Source organism: Ascaphus truei, chromosome 2 (genome assembly GCF_040206685.1).
Source record: "Ascaphus truei isolate aAscTru1 chromosome 2, aAscTru1.hap1, whole genome shotgun sequence".
NCBI lineage: Eukaryota > Metazoa > Chordata > Amphibia > Anura > Ascaphidae > Ascaphus > Ascaphus truei.
The window spans coordinates 379,076,929-379,087,912 of NC_134484.1; the positions used below are offsets into that span (position 1 = coordinate 379,076,929).

At 41.5% G+C, this 10,984-nt stretch overlaps 1 protein-coding gene across 1 annotated transcript in view; it reads right to left on the reverse strand.

Annotated features, from left to right (window-relative positions):
- Nucleotides 1–627: 627 nt before the first annotated feature.
- The window catches only part of NUP42 (nucleoporin 42), a 17,306-nt gene continuing 6,949 nt past the window's right edge, over nt 628–10,984 (reverse strand). Inside the window, exons 2-7 of the mRNA XM_075587131.1 lie at nt 9,356–9,626; nt 8,740–8,834; nt 6,338–6,414; nt 3,676–3,762; nt 2,069–2,147; nt 628–1,732 (exon numbers count right to left, since the gene is read on the reverse strand). Of these exons, the coding sequence (XP_075443246.1) occupies nt 876–1,732; nt 2,069–2,147; nt 3,676–3,762; nt 6,338–6,414; nt 8,740–8,834; nt 9,356–9,626 (1,466 nt within the window). The 3' untranslated portion in view covers nt 628–875. The remainder of the gene's footprint in view (nt 1,733–2,068; nt 2,148–3,675; nt 3,763–6,337; nt 6,415–8,739; nt 8,835–9,355; nt 9,627–10,984) is intronic.

Sequence of the window (10,984 nt, forward strand, 5' to 3'; positions counted from 1 at the left end):
GCCTGTCAGTTTCTGATAATTTTGTACATACAGGAATGTTACTTTTTGCTTGATCACCAGTATGGACCCTCATTTTTTTTATTATTCATCCTGTTGTATTTACCCTTCCCCATTATTTTAGGTTGATGTATGAAAAGTTCCTTTTTATTTTTTAACTCCCTCACTAGCCACCCACTGTTACTTTGGTGTTGAGGGACTCTTCTCTTTCTTCAATTATTCACAACATAGAATGTCACAACATAGAATGTCACAACAATTTAGCATCAGCAAAACATTCTAAGGATGACATGGAATAAAAAAAAAGCGCTAAAAGAACAAGATCCGATGTGAATTAAAGAGAAAAAAAACTTACACACAAATTAAAATACATCAGCTATGAAGTATCATGGCTTCAAATGAGCAGCAAGTGTGTCATTTTGTTTTCTTCCAAATGTTAATTATAGATGTTACCTTAAAAAAAGGTTCAGAACCACGCTATAGGCACTACTGATACAACGTTGCTTTGTGTTTGAAATATAAAAAAGCAGTGTTAAAAAAAAAAGCAACGGTATTATGTTACCAATTGCTGAGGTCAGTGTCTTGCAATTTACAAATAAAAAAATAAATATGTAAACTCTTTCAACCAAATTTAGCAGTTGATACAATTTTAATAATACCAGGCTCTAGAACTGTACTTTTAAATCGATTCCGGGTTATACATTAAAAAGCATTTGAGTAAAATAAAATATTTAAAGATGGTAAAAATATATAAAAATTGTTTGGAACACGTTTTGTACATTTATAAAATGTTTCTTCTTGCATTCACAGACATCAAGTGGAACCAGCAATATGATGCAGTAGAAGCAGATTTTGCAACATTCAGTAAGAATTTCTTATTAAATAATGAGGTCTGCAGGTGGTGGGTGTATAGGAATCTTTCCCAATGTAAACATCTTTGCTTCAAATTGCATCAGGTCTTCAGCTGAAAGCTCAGTCCGTGGTGTAAATAGAGAACTACTTGTGCTGTCTGCTGCGGGCGCCCCGAGTGGTGTGTTACTTCCTGTTCCACTTAATGGACCTCCAGGCGGTGGCCCCAATATTGAGGAAGCAGAACTGGAGCTCACGGGTCCAGGTTTAAAAAGATCAGCAACTGTTGTTGTCTTAACCCCAAAGGCAGGGGGCACACTGGAAACTGCTCCAAAACCAGGAACCACACCAGAGCTAGTCGACACCCCAAAACCAGGAACCACACCGGAGCTAGTAGACACCCCAAAACCAGGAACCACACCTGAGCTAGAAGACACCCCAAAACCAGGAACCACACCGGAGCTAGACACCCCAAAACCAGGAACCACACCGGAGCTAGACACCCCAAAACCAGGAACCGCACCGGAGCTAGAAGACACCCCAAAACCAGGGGCCACAGTAGTACTAGAAGTCCCACTAACACCAGTGGCCATACTTGTGCTATTAGAAGCCCCATAGCTTGGAGCAGTAGAAGTTGACCCAAACCCAGAAAATTGAGATGCCCCAAAACCTGGAGCTGTAGAGGCTGCAAAGGAAAATGAAGCTGCAGTTGGGGCTGTTGTGCTGCCCAAACCGGCAGTACTGGTGGATTTAGTACCAAATGCTGGGAAACTGGCAAAACTCGTGTTGGTTGGTACGCTGGGGGCACCAGAGGTTTGGGCAAACCCAGTATCCTGTGTGAAGCTGAAAGTGGCTGCAGTTGTGGCTCCGGTGTTTGTAGAAAAACCTGCAGGAAAAGGAAGCGTCGTAAACATGAAACTGATGTACTATTTCTGAACTGTGTTTATACCCCACTTTACTGTTAATGTAACACCAAGTCCTGCTATGCAAGTTCGTGGGTTGCCTCACATTTACGAACAGCCCCACAATGACAATTGTTAAGCAGCTGCGAGTGCCTCCTCACCCGATCCCTTTTTAAGACTGCTTTCTGAAATACTATAATATTTAACCTTTGTATAAAAAAGACTGATCACACTACTGTGCAATTCATAGCAAGCCACCCCACACAAAGGCACAATCTAATCACAGCCCTTCCAGCACACTCTATAAACTTCTTACTTACTTGAAGACCCAATAGCAGATTGTTGCAGTCCTCCGTATGCCGGAACCATATCATTAAAAGCACTGTTCAATTCGTTAAGCTGCAAAAACAAAAATTGCACACTAAACACAATATCAGCAAAATTACATAAATACATGCAATAGCAAACACAAGAACAGGCTACAAGGTTTTTGTTCTTAACACAGGGAATTCTTCACCAAGAATATAGGGAGGTGGGGGGGAGGGGCATATGCAAAGCTAAGGAAATGCGCTCTAGTTTTGGGATGCTTCCATCTATATCATTAGTGAATCTGCACTATTTAAAAAAAGGAGCTTTTTTTTTTTAGTAAAGTATATCAAGTAGCTGATGTTACATACACAGAGAGAAACGCAAGCAGGTGGTTTAACCCTAGGCAAGAGTGCATTAGCCTTTGTTTGTATTAATGACCACATTGCAACACATTTTTACTCCTGCACTACATTCAGCAAAGGGTAACACGAGGCTGCTTAGTACATTTGTATTGTGTGTGCAATTATGCTTAGAAGGGCAGAGGGCCAGCGAGAAGCAGAATGGGACAGCGAGAAGCAGAATGGGACAGCGAGAAGTAGAATGGGACAGCGAGAAGCAGAATGGGACAGCGAGAAGCAGAATGGGACAGCGAGAAGCAGAATGGGACAGCGAGAAGCAGAATGGGACAGCGAGAAGCAGAATGGGACAACGAGAAGCAGAATGGGACAGAGAGAAGCAGAATGGGACAGCGAGAAGCAGAATGGGACATTTGGTTGCGGCCAAACAGCCGCTTCGCCGCAGACTGACCCTCCGCCGCAGCCGATCAGCTGCTGGAATCCCCGCTACCGGCTGCTTCTAAAGGTGAGTTTTATTACTGTTTAGGTTAGGGGGTTATTTAAGTTTTTTTTTTGGTTAGGGGGTTCATTGCAGGGGTTTTAGTGGTTAGGGTAGGGGTTTTAGGGTAAAGGCTTAAGGTAGCGGGATTTAGGGAAAGGGCATAAGGTAGGGCGTTTAAGAACCTTGCCTTAGCGGCGGCAGGTTCCGGCAGTGGTGCGAGTTGCGGAAAAGAAGCAGCCATTTGGTCGTGGTGAAACGGCCATGGCCAAATGTCCTAAACCGAACAAGGAGCCGTTCAGAACAGTTTCTATATTTCTATGAATTGTTAAACTCGACCATGAGTCTTTATTCTCAACACAGGGGAAACCAAATAATTGGTCTTAAATAAGCAGACCCATTTAGCAACACATATTAGGAGTTGCAAACAAAAGGTTAAACCATTTTTAACATTTTGTTTTATAATTCTAGGTATGCAATGTCTTTTTAAGACTCCATGGTGGAGCAGGAGCCCAATGGAATTATTTATGAATCTGTGTAAAATGAACAACTCAGCAGAGACTTGAAATGTACCCATTCTGCTGCCGTAAATGCACAGGTCACTTGCTGCAGTGCAATATGTTTAATAGAACCATTAATACGAAGTAGCATTTTTACAACTAAAGAGATATCAATGTTTAGCCGACACTGCCCTCTGCTAATCGCACAAAGGATTACCTGATATTGTGACCGGGTATGAAGAACATGGGAGATAGATATCTCAAAGTATCAAAAATGTTTTTACCAGTTTGGCTTTAGAGGTGGTGTTCAGGTTTTTTAGCTCATGTAATCTCAGTTTCCATTGGCTCACCAGCTGTTGTACTGAATTCACCTGGCAAAGGAAAAAATGCATTATGTATGTATGTAAATACACAGAGGCAGATTTCCCATTAGGCCCAGAGCTAGGGCGGCACAATTTCCCTCCCCCCCTATATACAGAGGCCCCGCTCTCTTCCCCACCAATTGCCAGGGGGATGGAGGGGGGGGGGAGGAGAGCGTCGGGCCTCTGTAAAGTTCTTACCTTCTCCTTCATGCCGCCCTCCTCCAGCGTCACGGCGTCAAATGACGCTGCGACGTCACACGGCACCAGTTGACACGGCATCAGGCACAGAAAAACATACAAACATATACGCCCACACACTTTAAAGTTCGCTGCTTTAACCCACGTAAGCTAGACAAGAAACCAGATAAATGACTGGTCACAATGCTGGGTCAGAAGCAGAGACATTAAAAAATTGCACACACGAAACTAATTAAGCTGATCAATGTCATAGTTGAAAGGTTACCAGATGTGACAGTGATTACCATGTTGTATAAACGGGTCACCATAGTTTCATAGAGATGAGAAACAACAATTCTAACTGGTGGGTTCTCGGGAGTTGAACCACACTACAGTATTACTAGCTTTGGAGACCCCTTGGTTACCGGATGTGTCTAAAAAAAAGAGGAATAGTGTAGCGCTAACAAGTAAGATAAAAAAGACATCAGAGCATGAAAATGCTCAAGGAATCCGGTGCTCACAAGTCTCTCACAAGTAAGAAAATAAGACAGAAGTTCCGCTGTATAATCAAACAGTAAAAAGATAATATAATTAAATGTGGAAAACCCAAATATTCACAAATAAATAAGTGATGGGTGGTTGTCTGAATTAAAAAAAATAAAAAATATATATATATTATATTGTTTGTACTTTTAATAAATGTACCTTCCCCTTTTGTCACTTACCTTTATTTACACCTGTCTCAGGCTTCTTTCAAGTACTTTTAGTACTGACATCATTCAACAGTATTATGCTATGTTTTGTCTCTCTCTCATTTCATGTATTGGGAGCTCATCTAAATTGAAATCTGTTTGGAATAACCAGGACATTGGTCTTCAACCAACATCCATCGGTTGTATACTACATATGTATAGTCTTGGCTATACTGTACCGGGACTTTAATATCACGTGCCGATTATATTTTCTTTGTTTTACCGGTGTGTGTCTATCATTTGGAAAATTAAAATAGCAGCCAAATCGGCTGCAGGACAACAAGAAGCCAAAACGTCATCAGGAGGATGAAGTTGCAGCTTCCTATTGGATGGCACCGCCAGCCACCTTTGAATTTCCAGGAAGTATACCATGAACTAAAACGGTAAGTATCTCAGAGTACATTGGGATGGGTCACTAGAGATTTAAAAAAAAAAAAGTGTGTGTATACGTCATCATGCAAGGAGTTTGATGAGGCTGGGTCCTGTGCTGTGTACTTCTGGCCGCAAGATTCTGAATATCCCCAACATCAAGGACTCGTCTTTCTATCAGGACTTTTGCCGGACTGAGTCCCCAGCAGACCTGCTCTACACATCTCTTACGAGAGGATTACCAGAACTGAGGTTCTACACTGATGGGATCGCTGGCTGGTGAGATTTCACAAACCGCTTTAAAATCCCTTCCCTTGTGAGTGCACTTGTTTCCCTCCCCCTTCATTTTATTAAAGGGTTATACTTTTTTTACGCTATGGCGCGTGCACTTTTTTTTTTTTTTAGGTTCCTTATCGGATGTGGTTCATCCCGTTGGAAGCAGCCGTGATCCCTCCCACCTGCTGGGATTTCATCCAGGAAGAACAACCTACATCTGGTTTTTTGGTGTTTATTTTATATCTGTTTATGCACACAAACACATTTTTTGTGTGTATATCTTCACTTATATATTTTTCCACTTACTAGGCACTTATGTGCCCATACATTGAATTTATACATTTATTACTATATTTTCACAAATGGATTGTGTAATACAGTTACACTTTGTTTGGCGCTAAAATAAATAAATATAAAAATAAAATGGGGAGAATGTGGCTCTAGGTGTATAAATAAAAAGATGATGGGGAGAATGTGGCTCTAGGTGTATAAATAAAAAGGAGATGGGGAGAATGCGGCTCTAGGTGTATAAATAAAAATAAAATGGGGAGAATGCGGCTCTAGGTGTATAAATAAAAATAAAATGGGGAGAATGCGGCTCTAGGTGGCAAACACAGCAAAATTATCTAATGCTACATGGATAATAACTTAAAAATAGGACTCCCGTTCAACTTTAAAGTTGTACATGTGATACAGTTCTGACCAAATCAATGTGCACCCTCCTCTAAACCCTTAGGACATGGAAGAATGCCAAGAAACATTTCTCACGGGATAAACAACTGCTGAGCGACCTCGGGCGAGTCACTTTGCTCATTAGGCAGCAGCTGAAACCACAGTTCATTCCTGTCACAGTAAGTAAAGCGACTTGCTGATGGGAATAATGCATTGGGCACTCTTCCTGGCCCATTCAGCCACGGCGTGCTAACATAAAGGAAGTAACTTTATCCAATACACACATCAAAGGGAAAAATACATTCATTAAAAAAAATAAAATAAAAAAAACACCTTACATAGTTCTGAAGATTCCCTTCAGTCTGGGAAGCATAATATTCAAGACGCAACTCCTCTTGCGAGAGGTCTGTAAATCCTGTAGGGAAATAAATCCACATATAAATGAATAGTAAAGCGTATCTAGTAGGTGCCATATTAACAGATTTTTAGCACAGCCTGGGTTAAACTAGTATCCAATCTTGTTCCATAAGTTTATCTTTTTTATGTATAGATGTTATATTTTTATGATTGATTGCATAAAGATTTAAATGCGATTTTATATGTATGTCTTTTGAGTATTGTAGACTATTTTCAGTCACCTATCTTGAATTTAGACACATTTTACATTCAAATTTCTATCAATGTCAAATTCTGCCTACATCTTTCATTCAATTACATCCATCTCCTAATTTCTAATAGAGTTTAGATCCGTATCTTTGAAAAATGAGATGACGGAGAATGGTATAGCATTACCAAGTTGATTTTTGGAGGTGTATATCATTTGACCAATTACAACTGCCAATTAGTGAGGGTATTTAGAAGATGTGGAGGAATAGGGCCACCATCCCGATGAAGCCCATGTGAGCAAAACGCGGTGCCCTAAGCGAACTAGCCACCCCCTCCGAAGGCGGACACCAGACACGGAAGGAAGGTGTGGAGCTGGAAAGCGGTGAAGCTTTTTGAAAGTGGCACCAAAGTGACGGAGGCAAAGACGCGCAAGACAGTCTAACTTCTGGGTTATGGTGCAGGATGCCAGCACCGGAGGAACAGACAAGCGGACTCACGTGGCGCGCTGGGGAAACCTGTTTAACATCGAGGATCCTGATCCCGTGCTCTACTACGTCCGTCGATGTTTTCTCATGTGAGCGATATTGTTTTTATTTGGAGATAATCAGTGGTTGACAAATCACAAAAAAATCTACTCGCCACCTAGTACCAAACGTGTGCTGCTTGGGCCAATATTTACTCGCCCGGGGGTTAAATCCACTCGCCCGGGGCGAGCAAATGTATAGGTTTGTCGAACACTGGTGAGAATACACAATACTTACACAGGCTGTGCTTGTCTGCTTTCTTCTTTTTAAAAAAAGGATATATTATACAGAACAATCTTATGACCATACATTTTGTATGGGGGAGGGGGTGGGATAGGGTGCATCTTGTATATGATAATTTCTATATTATTTGTTACATGTTAGCTATACCCCACTGTGCTCCATTCCGTGTATAATTCCCCTCCATTATGGTTTGTACTTTTGCAAGCACCTTCTTTGTTTTCATTACATGCATATTTCTGCATATATGGACCACTGGCTACTTTCTTACCATGATCTGACTTATCGCCGCCGTACACTATCCTCTAGCGATAACTAGGCAATGTATTTGGGTTATATAACCGCTGTAAGTTTACACAATGTATGTACTATGTAACAGGCGCTAATATTTTTGAACATACCTTGTGGGTACTGAATGGTGCACATACGTACATGCGGCACTATATTCCTGTATCTGTATGACCCGCACTTACGTCACTTCGTTTTTCCATTGATGTTTTCCGGTTTTCCCTTTTGTAGTTTTTTCTCTTCTGTATGACATGACTAGTGACATTGTCATGCAATTTTGCTCACGGGGGATGCTTCATATACTGGTATTTTGTCCATATTGCTCTCTAGATAATGGTTACGTCGGGGACCGAAACGCATACTGCCTAACAAATATTTAAATCTTGAATTTGCCCTGGTCATATGACTACATACCAGGTCCTGTCAAACGCAGAATAGGTTTGGAGGCAATTCTTAAATCTGACCAAAAGGCTCAGGCCGCTTCAGAGGGGAAAGAAAAACGTAGTAGGTGACATTTTTACACTAAATCCATCCATCAGTAAAATATTTACCTTCATTGTTTGGCACTAGGCGGACGTCGATTGCAGCAATGTAATGTCACTTCTTTTTTTTTCCTTGAGCTTTTTCCACTCACTGACAATGACACTCACTTATGGGCACACGGACACACAATTCCCTCCCCCGACCTCATGCAGAGCAGGGGCGGGCACAGTGCTAGACCTCTCCGTATTGCTCCCTGCCCCAACCCTGGCGCCGAGTTATTCCAACTTTTCCATTTCCCCCTCCGAGCAAAGTAGCACCTCTCTGACTGACCTGTCAGTCACCGTCGCGGCCAGTCTCAGCAGACCAGATCTTGCGAAAGTAAAGCGGGATCAGGTGCACTGCTGCCGGTCGCGGCAGTGATTGAAGGGTCAGTCAACACCACAACACAGGCTGCATGACAAAGTTATTGCACACAGATTTTGCCACATGGCTTTTTTTCCCCTTCTCAATTGCACCCAGCAGATCTAATAATGTAGGTATGGGGAACCAATTCTCACAACATAGAAAGAGAACTAGCACTGTTGTAGTGTTTGGATTACCTGAGATGTTACGCTTCTCCTTTAAAACTGAATAAACAGAAAACAGCCATTGCCCCGAAGACTCCCAAATCTCCATGTCAGCCATGATGATGTCACTGAGCGGGTATACAACAAAAACAAGACAGGGTAAGAATGTTGGGATGGATTGTACCTTTCACCATCTGCTGTAATCAGCTTTTCCCGACAAATACATTAATTGCTATTAAATGTGAAGGCCCTAAACATGTTTGTCGTTTTTGTTCGTATGTTGTGTGAAATTTTGAAGTAACCACCAAGTACAGTACAGAAAGCATTATATGGCTAAGAGCACCGACTTTTATGGCAATATCAATATTGTGTGAATTGGGACAACACCTTAAACCCTTTCAGCGCCAGAGTGGCGTACATATTGCACAGCAACGCTCTGCAGGACCGCTGCCAGCACAATCTTCCAAGTAATACCCAGAGCAACAACCTGGCAGCGGTATAGAACTGCACTGACATACATTCCAACAAGCCAACATCTAATTAAACAGTGGATCATAACATTTCTATTTATTACAGAGAGATAGGTCAAACAATTATACCAACTACAACTCCGAGTAGGTACAAGACGATCGAAAATAAATTTACTTACAAAACATTTCCTTCTTCATCTGTCTGAGCGTCCCCCCCCAGTTGCTCGTGAGAGCCTAATGCGGAGAACCGGTTCTGAGACGTGTTGAATGCAGATGCTCCGGTAGATTTTAAGTTTCTGCCTCGATCGTCTTCAGTGCCGGACCCGGGAAAAGATCCAAACGCCGCCCTGCCGCTGTCCCTGTTGCTCCAGGTCGTGGACTTGGAGAAGCTGGAGGGCTGCACATATTTCGGAGGAGGAACCCAGCTTCCTCTGCCACCACCGTAGTTAGCTATAAGAAAAGAAGTTATGTGGCTATGAAGCATGGTGGACAGGAAGGAGACCCAGGGAACACTGCTGTGGGAGGCACTTCACCTCTACCTCAACTAATAAAGATGAGGTCAACCCAAAAACATGTCATTTGATTTAATACTTTTCGTGCTCCTGACACACGATTGAAATATTTACAGAATATATATTTTGGCATTTGCAAAATATGCAGTATTTTTACAATATTTGCCTATGACACTTTAAATGTTTAGCACTTACATTTTATTATTGTCTTTCCTGCTTTAACCTTAATACAGTATAATTTTCACCTCATTCACCTTGTGTTCCCCTTTTTTTAACCCTTCAAAATTCTATTGAAGTTGAAAACAAAAATACATATATATTTGTGTATGAAGATTCAGCTTCCCTACATTCCTGTGAAATGCACATTTTTTTTTATATCAGAGGCAATTGCATGTAACCCTATTCAATTTGGTAGACAATGGTTTTTCAAGTTGAGTTATTTTAAAATTTGTTACTTGATTTTTATTGTTTCCTGTGAGGAATTGAGAAAGAAATCTTCACTTAGCTAGTATGTGTAAATTTTGTGAGCTCATTAAAAACAAAGTCTCATTGTGTTCTCAAACCTCTCATTGGATCCTTAGGACACACACACACACACACACACACACACACACACACACACACACACACACACACACACACACACACACACACTATCTGATTTAGAGATGTAAATTAAGTGCATTTACAGGTTTTTACAAAAGAATTGTTTCTTCCAGAAAGCTGGTGTGTATCTTTAAAAATGTAAAAATAGTTATTAAAAAGTGTACAAAAGATGTTATATTGCTGATGGAATTAACCCCAGTGCAAGTTCGATATACAGATGCAGCAAGCTTCACTTTCGCTTCTGTGACGGTGACATCCGTGGCTTCCCTCGCATGGCTGCTGGTGGTCAATTACTTCCCGAATGCCAGCGCAACCTATAGCAAGGATTCACCATGGCTCAGATCCCGTGGCTTACCCAGCAGAAACAAATAGCGTAAATGGGCTACATCAAACATGTCAAACTCAAATGCTAACAAGGGCCAAATAAACAAGGTTTAAGTCTAGGTGGGCCGCAAAAAAAAACAACTTACATTTTCATAGAAACGTAGGTTTATTTCGAAAAGTAGTGTGTGTGTGTGTGTGTGTGTGTGTGTGTGTGTGTGTGTGTGTGTGTGTGTGTGTGTGTGTGTGTGTGTGTGTGTGTGTTGACCTCACTAACCGAACCAAAAAAAAAGCCAGACGTGAATGACTTCTGAACACATTAACCAGTGTCAGGATGCCCCCTCTTAACAATTTCCAAAGCAGCAATCC